Raw genomic sequence first — 17,116 nt, forward strand, 5'->3', positions numbered from 1 at the left:
ATTTTTCATTGCTGAAGTCTACCAATGTGAGTGTTTATGTTACCATAATGTGCTCAATTGTGTGTATTTTACAGGGAGGCTTTGAGGGAAGTGCTGCCCTTGCTGACAAACACTGGGAATCCTCAGGTGGAATACATCATCAGGATTCTGAAGAAATGGGCCAAGGACAACAGGGTTTCTCTGTGATGTTATCATTCCGTACTTAAGAATGCATAGCCTATATGAAGAAAAGGGTCCTTTGGTCAAATGCAAAAATTCACCAAAAGTGCCAGTTTGTTCATTATACATTCATCTCTTTCCTGTTTGTTATTTTGTTAGTACATTGTATTGGTGTCGTTTTTTTGCACATTTATTCTGTACATATTTGCCTATGTGAATAAATATTTAAATCTTATACCACATCTGTGCTTTTACTATCTCTGGCCTTGACATAACGTTTTAGAGCACATAAAGACCAGTGCTTATCATGCATACAGAAATATAAAACAGGAGAATTTGTTGGTTTCAATGCATATTTTCTAATGAAGGGCAGTCCTATGTTGTTAGTGCGTTCAGTCCAGGTAAAAGTGTTCAAGGAACCTCGTCAAAACATCCCGCGTGCCAGAGTCCGGGAACAATCGATTCTCCATATTCGCGCTAGTATGCAAAGTGGGCGGTTCTTGAGGGGCGTTCTCGCTCTATGATTGGTCAAAGACTGCTCCCTGACTGTTCTGTTTCCGCTTTCTTTTCGTACGCACGCCCAGTTACTACTCTCACTGAATAATGATAATAATGGTCAAGATGGCTACTTCAGATGCCTCCTTGCGGTAGCTACCGAACAATTTCATGGAAACAACTAAAACTACTATTCCTCGTGATTTAAAGGCCCCGGAGCTAACCTGGGAAGTGCAGAAGATACCACTGTGTGGTTTAAGGCATTTTATTACCTGACATAGTTTACCATCTAGCTAGCTAACGTTAGTTGTCGAACATTCCACATTTTAGATAGCAAGCTACAGTAACGTTAGTTCAGTGAAGTCTCGTCCTCCCTTGTGTGTTCGTACCGAGGGGGTCTGTGACGGTCAGCATCAAATGGCCGAACCGAGAAAAGTACCGTTTGTCACAATCTCTTCCTTTAACAGCAATGCACCGCCTTCGGATTCAAAGAAACGCCGCCGGGAAGATGAGGCCGAAATCAGTTTGGAGGAAGATGGAGGGGGTGGAAGTGCAGCAACCAGGCCAGGAGGTGGTACTGGTGCTAGTCCATTCGGTATCGTGAAAGCCGGTGACGGGGATTCAGCGGAAACAAAACGTGTAACAGTGCGCTTGAACCTCTCCTTGCCCGAACCCAGCGAACGGGGATCTGCTGAATTCAACTACAGTGAACTTGTTCAATCTACTCAGGTAAAGACGTGAAATCAGTCAAGGCTACAAGTGATAACACAGCAGGCTGGGCTGGTGAACGCGTAGGCAGCTTGAAGTGTAAGCTCTCGAGGCTATGGTGCTGTTGTCAACAAGAGCGATGTTGGCCAACTGTAGCTACAGTATTCTTAGATATGATGTAAGCATGCCAACTTCATGTAGGATATAATATTCGTCTCATTTTGATATGAATGTTTATATTACCGTTATATAAATCATATAATATGGTAATGACACATCTAGTTCCCATCTTGCTGGAGGTAAAACTTTTAAGATTACATTTTAAGCTACTAAGAATCCACTGTTGAACCCATTTTACCTACTCTTATTTCCTGACATGCCTGATTGTCTCTTGAAGGTGAAGAAGCCTCCTGCTCCAGGACGTCCTAAAGACCTGACGCCAGCCCTGGACCCCAACGACCCCATTGCAGACAACGATAAGGAGAGAAGAGAAGTAGAGGCGCTCGCCAAGAAATTTGAGAGCAAATATGTAGGTCCCTTTACTTTGTGGGGGAAACAAATAGGTCTACACATAGATCAAATAGATTGAATTAGTTTCATTTTCATATTTTCACCTAGTCAACTGTAGTTTTTTGTTTCCTCTAGTCACAGGCCAATACAGGGAAAAAGAAGCGGAAGGACAGAGTACAGGATCTCATCGACATTGGTTTTGGCTACGATGAGACTGACCCATTCATTGATAACTCTGAGGCTGTAAGTACTGCAAGGCTGTAAGTCTGCTCATATACTGCAGAATCTTTCCTTTGTGAACAGACTTAAGACTCATGTAAACAAGCATCAACATATGCTTTAACATATTTGCACTTTACCCCTAGTTTCAGTGTTTTTACATTTGTTATCCCAATTTTCTTTTTGCTGTCTCTTTCACATGTTTTTCTTACCACCATTGTGCTTTTGTCTTCCTTTTTCATTAACACATTGCATTCTCTCCCATACTTGCTTATTAGTTTCTCTGCTGTTTGTAACCTGTTATGCCATGGCATTGTTGAATAGTATTTCCTGATTGGCTTGAAGGGCATTCTAGAGTGTGCATTATTTCCCTATAATGCACAGCATATCAGCACGGTAGAATTCAATAGCTACAGTTCATTCTTACATGTTCTATGTTTGAGCTGCATTTGAAAGCAAAAGTTGAGTTGAGAACTGTATTGGCATTGTTGAATTAGATTTTTATAATAGCAAGCTGTTTGTTTGGTTACCAAGGCAACAACTGTAGCTACTATATCAAGTAAACTTGCTACCTACTTCAGTGGGTGCTGACCAAATTTCTAACTGTAAATTTGTTCAATTATAGCCATGGTATAAAAGGGAAAATCAACTCTGAAAATAATGCAACTCCATGGAAGGTTAGTTCCACTCCACTAGCGTGTAGTCGAACACACCTTCCATGTTGTTTATTATTTTCCAGAGAATACATAGCCCCTTGTTGATTATCCCTTAGCTACTTTCTTCCCCTCAGTATGATGAGCTGGTGCCAGCCTCCCTCAACACTAAGCTGGGAGGGTTCTACATCAACACTGGCACCCTGCAGTTCAGAGCAGCTTCCGAGTCAGAGGGAGAGGACTTCAAGGTGGGTTACACACACACACACACACACACACCTTTTCAATATATGAACAAATGTTATTCAGTGTTAAACGCTATTTCTATATCATGTGACAAGCTCAGTTTTTGTTTCTCCTGTCTGTAGAAGTTGAAAGATGGTGAGGAGCGTGTGATAAAGAAGCGAATGAAAAAGCAAGATGGCAGTAACATGGATGAGAAAAAGCCCAGGAAGATCAGGATGCCAAAGCAAGGGTGAGCAATGTTCTACATCTGTTGTCCCACTTCTGAAGTTAACTGATGTATAAGCTCATATGATGTATGAACTTATTGCCCGACTTTGACTTGAGCCGTGTGCTTCATAGTTATGCTATATGTCTATGGCTTGTAACAAGCTCCATGTAGCAACTCAACGGTCCTATGTTATCTTCCAGAGCGTCTGGCCTGAATGTCCACCGGCCAGAGAAGAAGAAAAGGAAGAAGTTAATGAAGGACTCTCTGAATCTGGCCGCCATGCTCCGCCGCTTCACACGGGAGAAGGAGGAGAACCGCAAGAAGAACCCCGGCCTGCCCCGTGGCCAGCACAATGCCAACAGTGCCCTGCTCAACGCACACCCTAAACCCAACGACATCAGCATGGCCGACCTGGCCAACGACCCTGCCATGATGTCACTGCTGGGCTCAGCCAATAACAACGACATGCTGCAGGACATGATGGGCGACCTAGACTTTGGGCTGCTGGACTCTCCTCAGCCCTCCAGCCCTGCGCAGGGGGAGAACGGTGCTCTGGGTAGGGTCCAGGGCAGGGTCCAGGGGGCACAAGGAGGTCTCCTGCCCCCTCCTCCTCTGCCTAATGGACTGCCTGCCCCTCTCAGTAAGCGCATTGAGGACCTCCGAGTGGTAAGTGACTGACATCTTCAATCAAATCCAGTTACAGATATATTTCATATTTAGAGATATTTTAGGTCTTCAGTCAGTTTCTTTATTTGATTTGTAGGGTCTAAAAGCCCTCGCTGCTCGTTGAAAACGTTCAAGCACATTACATGGAATGGATAGATTTTTTTTCCTTTAAAAACGAAAAGTGATTGTCACCGTTCTGATATTTCCTTCCATAAAGAGACCTGAGTAACACATGCATTCTCTCAGGGGCACAAGTAGGAGTGAGAAGTAGAGGTTGCTGTGGCAACGAGAGCAGTGATGTTCTTTGAGGGAGATGAGGGGAAAACACGTGCCAACTCTCTCTGACAGAACGGTGAGGGTGAAGGGAAAGGGCAAGAGGGGAATATCAGGAAGAGGAGAGAAAGGTAGAGGAGTGGAGGCAGGGAGGAGAGGAGGCCAAGAGCGAGCGAGAGGTACTGTAATGAAGGAGGTCAAAAAGAAAAGCTTAGACGACAAGGTGAGGCTTAGAGGAGTGAAAGGGCAGGTGATTGATTGATTTGCATTACATTTCAGTGTCCATTTGAGCATACTATGTTTTGTTTTAGAGAATCTCTGAAATTGAATTATTCTCCAACAAACAGGCTTCTCATCAGTTTGATCAAGAGGGCAGGAAAAAGTTCTTCACGCTGGACATGAACAACATCCTACTGGAGTGAGTCTCTGCTCTGAGCTCTTTACAACAGTACAAACCGTCTTTCCTCCCCTGACCATCTCTCTGCATGTGTTAGTCTGTGTTTATCTCAATGTCTAACCCTCTTCCTCTGCGTGTTGGTCAGTATTGAGTTGCAGGTCCAGGAGCAGCCTGCAGCAGTGCGCTCTTCAGTCTACTCCCATCTCGAGGCCTTTGTGCCCTGCAACAAGGAGGCTCTGCTCAAACGCCTAAAGAAACTCAGCCTCAATATCCAGGTATGTGTATGCACTAAAATGTTTGACATTTTATGTGTATGTTTGTGTGTGCACATAATATGCCTGTTCTTGTCTTCTATCTAATTGTAGATTGTTTGTTAACGGAGTGTGTGGCGTGAGTGCCATCTGGTGTGCGTGATTGTAAACTTTTCCATCTTCTGTCATCCAGGATGACCGTCTGCGTGCCCCGCTACTGAAGCTGAAGCTGGCTGTGTGCAGCGTGATGCCAGAGCAGATCGCCAGATACAACATGGACTGCATCGCCAAAGTGGCCAAGTAAGGCCTTCTCTGTCTCCTTTCTTCTCCTGCATTCTGTTCGCCTCTTATTTCCTCTCATACCTCCCCTTTTGTCCCTTGCTGTCTATTTTTCTACTCCTCGTCAATATTCTCTCTGGGTTGTGTATTTACAGGCAGCATTCAGAAGGGGGGGAAAAGAACGGGTCAGAAGAGGAGGATGAGGAGAAGCCTGGGAAGAGAGTGATGGGACCTCGCAAGAAGTTTGTCTGGGATGAGAAGCTCAGGTGAACTCTCATTTGTGAATGTAACGTCTTACAATTATGTTATATAGGTGTTTTGGTTTAGTGTAGTGATGGGACATTCGACTCCTTTTACTGACTCCGATCTTTTCGACTCGTTCAGTCAAATGAATGAATCTTTCGACTCATTTTGTTCATTTCAGTCAGTAATGCCCAAAGCATGCAGGACCCCGGAACGATAACTAAAAACTAGAAATAGTCATAATTCTACAAGCCTCTCGTTCATAGGTCGTTCACCATAAGGGGCTTATTGGAGATGTAATTTGTGACAGACTTGTAAAATGGTGCTTTAGATGATGTGTATTTGTTGATTGCTAGGTATACAAATCCGATTATTTCTTGGTACATTTGAAACAAAGTCTAGTTGTGACCGCAACCGGACTAATGATTTATTTTTATTTCACCTTTATTTAACCAGGTAGGCCAGTTGAGAACAAGTTCTCATTTACAACTGCAACCTGGCCAAGATGAAGCAAAGCAGTGCGACACAAACAACAACACAGAGTTACACATGGAATAAACACACATGCAGTCAATAACACAATAGAAAAAGTCTATATACAGTGTGTGCAAATGAGGTAGGATAAGGGAGGTAAGGCAATAAATAGGCCATAGTGGCGAAATAATTACAATACAGCAATTAAACACTGGAGTGATAGATGTGCAGAAGATGAGTGTGCAAGTAGAGATACTGGGGTGCAAAGGAGCAAAATAAATAACAGTAAAGGGATGAGGTAGTTGGATGGGCTAATTACAGATGGGCTATGTGCAGGTGCAGTAATCTGTGAGCTGCTCTGACAGCTGGTGCTTAAAGCTAGTGAGGGAGATATGAGTCTCCAGCTTCAGTGATTTTTGCAGTTCGTTCCAGTCATTGGCAGCAGAGAACTGGAAGGAAAGGCAGCCAAAGTAGGAATTGGCTTTGGGGGTGACCAGTGAAATATACCTGCTGGAGCCCGTGCTACGGGTGGGTGCTGCTATGGTGACCAGTGAGCTGAGATAAGGCGGTGCTTTACCTAGCAAAGACTTATAGATGACCTGGAGCCAGTGGGTTTGGCGACGAATATGTAGCGAGGGCCAGCAAATGAGAGCATACAGGTCGCAGTGGTGGGTAGTATATGGGGCTTTGGTGACAAAACGGATGGCACTGTGATAGACTGCATCCAATTTGCTGAGTAGAGTATTGGAGGCTATTTTGTAAATGCAAACGCATTGTGAACGACTCTTGGCGGAATGCATTGCTTGAGTGGTGTGAGGGTGAATAGCACAATATCGTTCGCTGTTCACGACGATTTGAGTTTGTTGAGCAGAAGCTGTGTATCTTTTGGTTCTACAAAGTTGTCCATCATAGCATTCATTCTTGCACCATGCAATCATTTATTAGTTCTAAACATGTTTTTTTTTCTTTTCTATGCTGCCTGCAGCATGATCTATTTTACCTGCGCTCATATGACGAACAGTTGTTGGTCGGAACACATCTCCGGAGTCACAGAAGGAGTGCGTATTAATCCTGCTGTTGAACTAAATGCAGCCAGCAAGTCAAATGAACGACTAAAATGAACGAGTCACTCAGAAAAGCTAATCATGACTCTCGAGTCAGTAAGAAGAGTTGTCCAAAAAGAACGAATCATTCGCGAACAGTGGAGCTGAAATTGTAATGCATAGTTGGTGGAACGTGTGTTGGTCTGTAGGATGTTGCTGTGTAACCTGGTGAGGGTGAAGCTGGGCTGCTATGAGCTGGAGGGCCAGAGCTCCCAGTCTCCAGAGGACTATCTCAAGGCCTTCATGGAGACTGAGGTGAAACCACTGTGGCCCAAGGGCTGGATGCAGGGCAGGTCAGTGTATGCGTTTGCATAAAAGTATACAATTTGACCATTTAACCTAGTTTGCATTTCACCACACCACATGGGTGGCAGGTAGCCTAGTGGTTAGAGCTTTGGGCCAGTAACCAAAAGGTTGCTGGATCAAATTCATGAGCTGACAAGGTAAAAATCTGTCGTTCTACCCCTGAACAAGACTTTTAACCCACTGTTCCCTGGTAGGCCGTCATTATAAATAAGAATTTGACTGCCTTGCCTAGTTAAATAAAGGTTAAAAAAATCCCTCCACGTTCCTCTCCTCCTCAGGATGCTATTCAAAGAGAGCCTCGTGGTTCATTGTCACCTCACTGGCAATCCGTGAGTCATTACTTTGATATACTCTGCTTATTTTAAAAATCACTATATTTAAGTGAAGGTTAACACTGGTGTTCTTAATTATGCACTCTTTTTCCTTTTGATTTCACTGTTATCCAGAGCCAAGAAAAAGATGATTCCTAGTCCCAAGTCTAAACCCAAGGTTAGTGTTTTGCAGTCTGATGCACTGCTTGCATGCTTGTCATTTCAATACCATTGTTGTTTGAATAGTTTTAGATCACACTAATTGTTTGCTCTTTCTATCTCCTATGTTGTTTGGTGATCCAGGAGGGTAGTTGGGTCCAGAGATCCACCCCCTCAGTTGGTGCGACCCCCTCCCCTGCAGCCCCAGTGGCCTGCCGGCCCTCCCAGTCCCCCGCTGAGACCATCTGTCTGCTGGACTCCCTGGATGAAGAGCTGACCGCCCCCGCCCAGGACTCCATCTCCCAGGCCCTGGCCCTCCTCAGCAATGCAGCCAAGGGCCTGGTCCAAGGGGACAGTCCCCCCTCCCCTGATAGGCCCAAGACTGCCCCGTCCTCCCTCCACGCCTCACCTCTCCTCCAGAAGCACAAGAAGAGCACCATCAACACACCCAGCTCCAACACACCTCTCTACATCTCTACCTCCTCCTCCCCCTCCTCTCTCTCTCGGCCTCCCACGGTCTCCCCTTCTCTGTCCTCAGCGAGGGTCGAGGGGTTGGGGTCGATGAAGGGTGGAGGTGCCCTGGCTCAGGCTCACAGACAATCAGTGCAGAGCACTCAGAGGCTTGCTGGGACGGGACTGAGTAAAGCCAACGCTCCCGGCTCTCACTCCCAGCCTAAGCTGCGGCCGCCCCCCAATCAGAAGGGCTTTGGCAGCAATAATACTAAAGCCAACAGCAGTGACACCCCCCTCTCCTCCCCTTCTTCCTCCTTCTCTCTCTCAGGAGCCCAAGCTCAGCAGCAGTCCAACTTCATCACCCCCATGCAGGCCACTCTCACCAAGTCCTCCCACAGCAGCACCTCGCCCATCATCAAACTCACCCCTCGCCTCCCCAACCCCTTAACGCACACCACCTCACCCTCCACCAATCCCAGGCCTCAGGCAGCTTCCAGTATGCACCAGTACTCCTCCAAAAGCCCAGCAGGGTTCCGCCCACCTTTCTCAGGTGCTCCGGGAGGGCCAGCCAAACTTGTCCAAGGCAGCTACACCCCTCCAGGAGGGCAAAAGACCCCCTCTCAGATCATCAGCAGCAGCGCCAACACCAGCCTTACCAACACCTCATCCATCAGCAAGCATTCGGGATCCAGTCCCTCCCCTACCACAGCCTCGGCCAATCAGCGACAAAGGCCGGCAGGTGGAACCATTCAGGGGGCTAAGCCTATTAAATCTGTCTCCACACAGTCTGTCTCTTCTCAGTTGCCACAGGTAAGTGAGAAATAAGAGATGGTAGCTGGGTGGGACAAGGTCAACAAATGTTCAAAATGAATTTATCGTCTACTGTGGTTTGTGTTGTCTGTGTATTTATGTATTTTATCTCTGTTTGTATATGTTGTCTGTTGGTCTGGTCTATATTTCTAATAAAAAATTGGGTGGTTCGAGCCCTGAATGCTGAAAGCCGTGGTGTATCAGACCATATACCACGAGCATGACAAAACATTTATTTTTACTGCTCAAATTACGTTGGTAACCAATTTATAATAGCAATAAAGGCACCTCGGGGGTTATGGTATATTGCCAATATACCACGGCTAAGGGCTGTATCCAGGCACTCCGCCTGGATACTCCACCTGGCCTTATTGCTTAATTATATGCCTTTGTTCTCCAGGTGTCCTCAGCCAGCAGCAGTCTTCTTGGCTCTGCTCCGTCTCTCCCACTGGGCTTTGGGATGTTGGGGGGGCTGGTTCCTGTGTCCCTGCCCTTCCAGTTTCCTTCACTCTTAAACCTGCCCCCGTTAGGGGGCACAGCTGGCTCCAGCACCGGGGCCAGTGGCTCCTCAGCCAGCAACAGCTCAGCATTCTCCCTGACCCAGAGTGAGTGACACAGCCAGTCCACAGAAACATGAAAAAAAACTCTTTCGGAAAGTATTCAGACCCCTTCACTTTTTCCACATTTTGTTACAGTACAGCCTTAATCTACACACAATACCCCATAATGAAAACAGGTTTTTAGAAATGTTTGCAAATGTATTAAAAATAAAAAAAAATAACTTAAGTATTCAGACCCTTTGCTATAAGACTCGAAATTGAGCTCAGGTGCATCCTGTTTGCATTGATCATCCTTGAGATATTTCTGCAACTTGATTGGAGTCCACCTGTGGTAAATTCAATTGATTGGACATGATTTGGAAAGGCACCAACCTGTCTATATAAGGTCCCACAGTTGACAGTGCATGTCAGAGCCAAAACCAAGCCATGAGGTCAAAGGAATTGTCCATAGATTGTTTTGAGGCACAGATCAGGGGAAGGCTACCAAAAAATGTCTGCAGCATTGAAGGTCCCCAAGAACACAGTGTCCTCCATCATTCTTAAATGTAAGAAGTTTGGAACCACCAAGACTCTTCCTAGAGCTGGCCTCCCAGCCAAACTGAGCAATCAGGGGAGAAGGGCCTTGGTCAGGGAGTTGACCCAAGAACCCGATGGTCACTCTGACAGAGCTCCAGAGTTGCTTTGTGGAGATGGGAGAACCTTCCAGAAGGACAACCATCTCTGCAGCACTCCACCAATCAGGCATTTATGGTAGAGTGCCCAGACGGAAGCCACTCCTCAGTAAAATGCACGACAGCCCACTTGGAGTATGCCAAAAGGCACCTAAAGTACACTTTGGCCTGAATGTCAAGTGTCACATCTGGAGAAAACCTGGCACCACTCATCACCTGGCCAATACCATCCCTATGGGGAATCATGGTCGTGGCATCATGCTGTGGGGATGTTTTCCAGTGGCAGGGACTGGGAGACTAGTCAGGATCAAGGGAAAGATGAATGGAGCAAAGTACAGAGAGATCCTTAATGAAAACCTACTCCAGAGCGCTCAGGACCTCCGACTGTAGCGTCATACCCAAGAAGACTCGAAGCTGTAATTGCTGGCAAAGGTGCTTCAACAAAATACTGAGTAACAGGTCTGAATACTTATTTAAATCTGAAGTTTCAGTTTTTTTTGCAAACATTTCTAAAAACCCGTTTTTGCTTTATAAGTTATTGTGTGTAGATTGATGGGGGGTGGTGATTTTAATCAATTTTAGAATAAGGCTGTAATGTAGCAAAAGTTGAATGTAGAACAGCTGATCGAGATGGGGTTGCTTTAGTCTAGTCTGTGTGTATGTTGATGTCTGGGTATAGTTTGTTTTTGTATTTTATGTTGTTGGACCATTGTGTTAAATCCCCATGCTGTGTCTGGAAGCCTGCAATGTTTTTCTCCATTGTTTGACATTCTCCCATATTGTTTCTTTGGTTTATTCCTCATTTCTCCACTTATCCCTCTGTGCCTCTTCTTTAAAATGTTATTATTCCATTAATCTCCTGTGCTCTTACATCCATTTACTATTTGTCCTGGCTCATCTCTTTTCCTTTCAACATGTTTCTTCTGTCTTGCGTCCCATTCTTGTTTCGTCTACACTGCCTTTCCTATCTCACCATGCCCTTGACCGACACTCTCCTGTGTCTCCTCCTCCCTCCCATGTCCTCCTGTCTCTCCTCAGATCTGTTAAAGAGTCTCCAGTCAGGGTCTCAGGTTGCTCTGCCTCCTCACTTACAGCTCGCTTTCTCAGGTAAAATCTGCCCTTCCCTGTGACCCCGCTCTCTCCTCTCAGCCCGCTGTCACTTCGTCTTTTTTTTTCTTCTTGGGGACATCTTCCCTGTCTGTCCCTCCGTAGTCTCTGTGCATGCCTGTCGCTTTCGTCATGTCGGTGGTTGGCATTTGTGTTGTTTAAATATTTGTTTTTGTTTCTTATCAATATTTCAAGAACTCTACTCTTCCTGTCCAGATGTCAATCAAACCCAAGGAGGGGATGTGAAGAGGAAGTCTCTTTGACCACACCTGTTTGGAACACTGAGGACATCCACTATGATATGACAGCTATCAGGACAAATCAGGAACTAGGACGACTTTGAATGAATGACTAACAGAAACTGCCCAAACACAGGATGGGGCTGAAATGGGGAATTGGACCCTCTCGATAATCTTCCGGCTGTTACTTATTTTTTAAACAGCAATTTGATAATTGTTTAAATATTGTAAATTGTAAGGCTTAATGACAAGTTTGTTTTTGTCAATGTTTACAGAACAGACCTTTATCACTGTGGTCAGGGAGGGGAGAATGAATGAGAGGTCTACTTGTTGGTGTGTGTGTGAATGCACTTCTTTAGCGTCAGTGTGCAACCCTCCCTCTCTGATACCTGGGTTAGTGTGTCTATTTGGTGCTTCTTTTTCAATGTATTATCTAGACCTGTAAGAATGATACTAAATGCGAACGTTGTTGAATTTGTTTAGGGACCGGAGCTGTATTTTTTTGCTGTACATAACTCCACCAAACTCAATAAAACAAGCCATGATCTATGCAGGATTATAACAAAATGGTATATTGGTGACTTTCTATGGTCATCAGCATGGGTAATTCTGTTCCCTCATGTCGTGCCTTCACTCGCTTTCATGAAGCGCTACACTCCATAACTTATAAAAGTGGAAAACAAGCCAATAGCATCCACATAGTGAAAAGTTAGTCTCAATGTTAGCTCTTAAAATCCACAAATGGTCAGCATTGCAAAGACACACTTTACCATGCTTCCTGGAGTCTGATTAATCAAATGTTTATTTGACGGGTAACAAACTAACCGGAGACTATCTGACGGTTGCTTATCCAAAGCAGCCCAAAAGGTCAAATTAATCAACACAAGGCTGCACAACTTTCTGTGCCTCCACTAGACTGAGGTTGAAACAGCAGAGGTTCTTTAGGGTTCTGGGTCCAGACAAGGCCAACACACCCAAGGCACAACACACAGGTCAATGGGCGGTGCTTATAATTTCAACTTTGATTTAGCTGACATCAAATGCCATATCTCATACTCAGAAAATTACTCATGACTTAATCCAGGAGCTACAATCCTGACAGTATAACCCTTAAATAATCAAGCAGGACCAGTAAGGTACTCCAATACAATCCCAAAAGCCTTTTTAACGCCACATCAAAATGCTATTGCCCCATACAGCACACAAGCTGACATTCATTTAAACCAAAAAAGAAAAACAGGAAAAACAAGATTAAACAAAATAGGTGATCGCTTCTACAGCTGTAAAGAGTCTGGCAGAAGGTTTGATGGCTGTCCCAATCCCTGTTGGTTTTTCTTTCTAAAGGTCCTCCAGTCTATTTGACCAGAGGCCTGGTTTTGTCATCATCGCCACACTGGTGGGCTTTATACTTTTTCACCTCTGCCATGTATTTTGTCCAGGCATCCCCCTTGCCCTCCATCTGGAAAACAGAATAAGCAGAATAAATAATTAGACAATGGTTTAGAAGACACAAGTGGTATTTCATGAAGACAATGTCATGACAAAACTAGCAGGAAAAAAAATATTTCTTGAACCTCAGGGTCCACTTTCTGTTTCTTCGCAACCATGCCAGTCTTAAGGGCCAATTTAGAGCCACCTCTGCGCTTCCCCACCTGGGTTAGGGGATAGAAGACTGAAACCGTTATACGAGCCCTTGCGGGTGGACTGCCAATGATGGAGACTACACAAGACGAGAGAACAAAGAAAAGGCCTATGTTATCACCGGAAACATTCCTGAAGTCGAGTAGCTAATGAATGCTTTCCAATGTCTAGGACCTGATGTGGATCTCAGGTTACTTGTTGGTGACATTGCAGTGCACCTCTTCACGTGTGAATGTATCCCTCTATGGTGATGTAACTATACACTAACGTGAACTGTGTGTGGTGGATAAAAAAAACAAATGTTTATAATTTGTTAATTGAGACATTGCCATTGGCTACAATCTCTAGCTAACAACAGCCAAACCCCTTACAAAGCTGGTCACACTTGGAGTCTTCTTTTCCTGTGTCGACTGTCCTTCTTCAGCAGTACTTTTATCACCGCATCCTTGGTCCATTTCTTTTTTCATTTTTTCTTTCTCCATTTTTTTCTTGAACATCTCCATAAAGCTTCCATCATTAGCAAATGAATTGGCCGCCGCTGCTTTGCTGACTCCCGGTGCAGGACTGGCTGGCGACCCCGGGCTGTTACTGCTCGAATCGCTGCTGTTTTGATGTCTTCTGTTGTATCCACGCTTCGGATCCATGTTAGCTTTTCTTTTGACGTAGAAGGGCTCCGTTCCTTTAGGCCTTTCTGCAACTAGTGGTGTGCTCTCTGGTCGTTTTGTGTCAACACAAACTAAAGCCGGCTAGCTACTTAACAAAAAAATGCTATCGGTGACAGTGACTCCACCCGAACCCCAAACTAAGCAACAAACTTCGAGGCAAAGTAGCTAGCATACGAAGCCGTCTAATTAAACACGTGGAAATCCATAAATTAATCGGAGCGACACTTGTCCGTCTCCCAGCGAGCTAGCACAGGTCCTCACTGCGAAAAAACTCAGGCGTGTTGTTGGTGGCTAGCTAACGTTAGCGTTGTATCTAGCTAGTTATTCGAAAAATGTCAACTAGCTAATGACCAAACAATTGTGTCATGAGTAGCTAAACTATTACAAAACACAAATCAACCACATTAGATATATATAATAATATTTTTTTTTCAAACGACTCTCAAAGTGAAGTATATTACTGATATATTGGCTACATTTGTCCAGATGTGGTTTTCTTTCAGTTGTTATCGGCCATGTTGAATTTCGGCTTATCATTTACGTCAGCACGTCAATATTCTATGGTATTATGGCGGTCCGCAAACATTCGTTAGAGGTGCATGCCGCCACCTACTGTGTGGACTGTGTCAGTTTACTGTTCTGGTGTGTGAATTCATTACACTTCGTGAAATAAAAAGGGGGGAAAAAATGCCCTACGAACTAACCCTTCACCCATTAAAACCTCCCTACTATTCCACTACTTGACCCTATCTTTTTATTTAACCTTTATTTTATCAGGGAGTCATACTCAGGCCTCCCGAGTGGTGCAGCGGTCTAAGACACTGCATCTCAGTGCTTGCGGCGTCAATACAGACACCCTGGTTCATATCCAGGCTGTCTCACAACCGGCTGTGATTGGGAGTCCCTTAGGGCGGCGCACAATTGGCCCAACTTTGTCCGGGTTTGGCTGGTGTAGGTTATCATTGTAAATAACAATTTGTTCTTAACTGACTTGCCTAGTTAAATAAAGGTTTGAATACTGGGACCAAGGTCTCTTTTACAGATGAGCAGCCCTGAATTACAGAAACTACAGACATCAAAATATTAACACAAAATACAAACAGAAAAAAAGACATGGCCATAAAAAACAAAAAACATCAGTAATAAGGTCCTCAGTCAGCTTTCTGAATTGCCTAGCGCAGTGGTTCCCAAACTTTTTATAGACCCATACCCCTTCAAACATTCAACCTCCAGCAGCGTACCTCCTATAGCACAAGGGTCAGCGCATTCTCAAATGTTTTTTGTTGTTGTTGCCATCATTGTAAGCCTGCCACACTGACGCTATACGATACATTTATTAAACATAAGAATGAGTGTGAGTTTTTGTCACAACCCGGCTCGTGGGAAGTGACAAAGAGCTCTTATAGGACCAGGGCACAAATAATAATAATCAATCATTTTGCTCTTTATTTAACCATCTTACATATAAAACCTTATTTGTTAATTGAAAATTTTGAAAATTGTGAATAACTCACCACAGGTTAATGAGAAGGGTATGCTTGAAAGGATGCACATAACTCTGCAATGTTGGGTTGTATTGGAGAGAGTCTCAGTCTTAAATCATTTTCCACACACAGTCTGTGCCTGTATTTAGTTTAGTTTTCATGCTAGTGAGGGCCGAGAATCCACTCTCACATAGGTATGTGGTTGCAAAGGGCATCAGTGTCTTAACAGCGCAATTTGCCAAGGCAGGATACTCTGAGCGCAGCCCAATCCAGAAATCTGGCAGTGGCTTCTGATTAAATTACATTTTCACAGAACCGCTTGTTGCAATTTTGATGAGGCTCTCTTGTTCAGATATCGATAAGTGGACTGGAGGCAGGGCATGAAAGGGATAACGAATCCAGTTGTTTGTGTCATCCGTTTTGGGAAAGTACCTGCGTAATTGCGCACCCAACTCACTCAGGTGCTTCGCTATATCACATTTGACATTCAAATCAAATCAAAGTTTATTTGTCACGTGCGCCGAGGCTCTAACTAATAGTGCGAAAAAAGGCGTGTGTGTGTGTGTGTGTGTGTAAGTAAAGAAATAAAACAACAGTAAAAAGACATTTGAAAATAAGAGTAGCAAGGCTATATACGGACACCGGTTAGTCAGGCTTATTGGGGTAGTATGTACATGGTGGTTAAAGTGACTATGCATATATGATGAACAGAGAGTAGCAGTAGCGTAAAAAGAGGAGATGGCGGGTGGAGGGACACAATGCAGATAGCCCGGTTAGCCAATGTGCGGGAGCACTGGTTGGTCGGGCCAATTGAGGTAGTATGCACATGAATGAATAGTTAAAGTGACTATGCATATAAGATAAACAGAGAGTAGCATCAGCGTAAAAGAGGGATTGGGGGGGAGCACACAATGCAAATAGTCCGGGTAACCATTTGGTTATCTGTTCAGGAGTCTTATGGGTTAGGGGTAAAAACTGTTGAGAAGCCTTTTTGTCCTAGACTTGGCACTCCGGTACCGCTTGCCATGCGGTAGTAGAGAGAACAGTCAATGACTGGGGTGGCTGGGGTCTTTGACAATTTTTAGGGCCCTCCTCTGACACCGCCTGGTGTAGAGGTCCTCGATGGCAGGCAGCCTTGCCCCAGTGATGTACTGGGCCGTACACACTACACTCTGAAGTGCCTTGCGGTCGGAGGCCGAGCAATTGCCGTACCAGGCAGTGATGCAACCGGTCAGGATGCTCTCGATGTTGCAGCTGTAGAACCTTTTGAGGATCTCAGGACCCATGACAAATCTTTTTAGTTTCCTGAGGAGGAAAAGGCTTTGTCGTGCCCTCTTCACGACTGTCTTGGTGTGTTTGGACCATTGTAGTTTGTTGTTGATGTGGACACCAAGGAACTTGAAGCTCTCAACCTGCTCCACTACAGCCCCGTCGATGAGAATGGGGGCGTGCTCGGTGCTCCTTTTCCTGTAGTCCACAATCATCTCCTTAGTCTTGTCTGTAAGACATTGTCTGTAAGCTTGAGTTAATTTGCACACAAAAAATCATACAATGATGGAAAGACCTGTGTGTTGTCCTTGTTAATGCAGACAGAGAATAGCTCCAACTTCTTAATCATAGCCTCAACTTTGTCCCGCATATTGAATATAGTTGCTGTAATCCTAGATTCAGATCATTCAGGCGAGAAAAAACATCACCCAGATAGTCCAGTCGTGTGAGAAACTTGTCATCATGCAGGCGGTTAGACAAGTGAAAATGATGGTCAGTAAAGAAAATTTAAGCTCGTCTCTCAATTTAAAAAAAACGTGTCGATACTTTGCCCCTTG

General features: G+C 44.7%; 2 protein-coding genes across 6 annotated transcripts; one reads left to right on the top strand and one right to left on the bottom strand.

The window, feature by feature from the left end:
• Nucleotides 1–738: 738 nt before the first annotated feature.
• Nucleotides 739–12,070, top strand: LOC106601331 (ubinuclein-2). Of its 5 annotated transcripts, none has more exons than XM_014193457.3 (17): nucleotides 739–1,383; nucleotides 1,760–1,891; nucleotides 2,008–2,115; nucleotides 2,882–2,992; nucleotides 3,113–3,219; nucleotides 3,399–3,864; nucleotides 4,485–4,555; nucleotides 4,680–4,809; nucleotides 4,979–5,085; nucleotides 5,220–5,330; nucleotides 7,034–7,177; nucleotides 7,469–7,519; nucleotides 7,637–7,679; nucleotides 7,805–8,923; nucleotides 9,324–9,528; nucleotides 11,193–11,261; nucleotides 11,457–12,070. In XM_014193457.3, the coding sequence occupies exons 1-17, from the start codon at nucleotides 1,072–1,074 to the stop codon at nucleotides 11,522–11,524; spliced, it is 3,354 nt and encodes a 1,117-aa protein (XP_014048932.3). In that variant the 5' UTR covers nucleotides 739–1,071; the 3' UTR covers nucleotides 11,525–12,070. The 5 variants fall into 5 exon arrangements, with proteins under 5 accessions (XP_014048932.3, XP_014048937.3, XP_082827582.1 ...); XM_014193462.3 differs by having other exon boundaries at nucleotides 11,478–12,070; XM_082971456.1 differs by lacking the exon at nucleotides 7,034–7,177.
• A 214-nt stretch (nucleotides 12,071–12,284) lies between these two features.
• On the bottom strand, nucleotides 12,285–14,339 carry LOC106601332 (telomerase RNA component interacting RNase). The gene is made up of 3 exons (XM_014193463.3): nucleotides 13,513–14,339; nucleotides 13,075–13,152; nucleotides 12,285–12,959 (listed from the first exon to the last, which is right to left on the bottom strand). Exons 1-3 carry the CDS (start codon nucleotides 13,783–13,785, stop codon nucleotides 12,855–12,857), a joined length of 456 nt encoding a protein of 151 aa, XP_014048938.1. The 5' UTR covers nucleotides 13,786–14,339; the 3' UTR covers nucleotides 12,285–12,854.
• Nucleotides 14,340–17,116: the final 2,777 nt, after the last annotated feature.

This window comes from Salmo salar, chromosome 03, assembly GCF_965601325.2.
Source record: "Salmo salar chromosome 03, fSalSal1, whole genome shotgun sequence".
Classification (NCBI taxonomy): domain Eukaryota; kingdom Metazoa; phylum Chordata; class Actinopteri; order Salmoniformes; family Salmonidae; genus Salmo; species Salmo salar.

Bases quoted from the DNA above. Each gene is read 5' to 3' on its own strand.
- LOC106601331 (XM_014193457.3), top strand. From the start codon at position 1,072: ATGGCCGAACCGAGAAAAGTACCGTTTGTCACAATCTCTTCCTTTAAC. The intron at 3,220-3,398 runs GTGAGCAATGTT...GTTATCTTCCAG, and splicing joins ATCAGGATGCCAAAGCAAGG to AGCGTCTGGCCTGAATGTCC. The intron at 5,331-7,033 runs GTGAACTCTCAT...GTTGGTCTGTAG, and splicing joins GTCTGGGATGAGAAGCTCAG to GATGTTGCTGTGTAACCTGG.
- LOC106601332 (XM_014193463.3), bottom strand. From the start codon at position 13,785: ATGGATCCGAAGCGTGGATACAACAGAAGACATCAAAACAGCAGCGAT. The intron at 13,153-13,512 runs GTAAGGGGTTTG...CCCCTAACCCAG, and splicing joins CTCCAAGTGTGACCAGCTTT to GTGGGGAAGCGCAGAGGTGG. The intron at 12,960-13,074 runs GTTCAAGAAATA...TCTGTTTTCCAG, and splicing joins AACAGAAAGTGGACCCTGAG to ATGGAGGGCAAGGGGGATGC.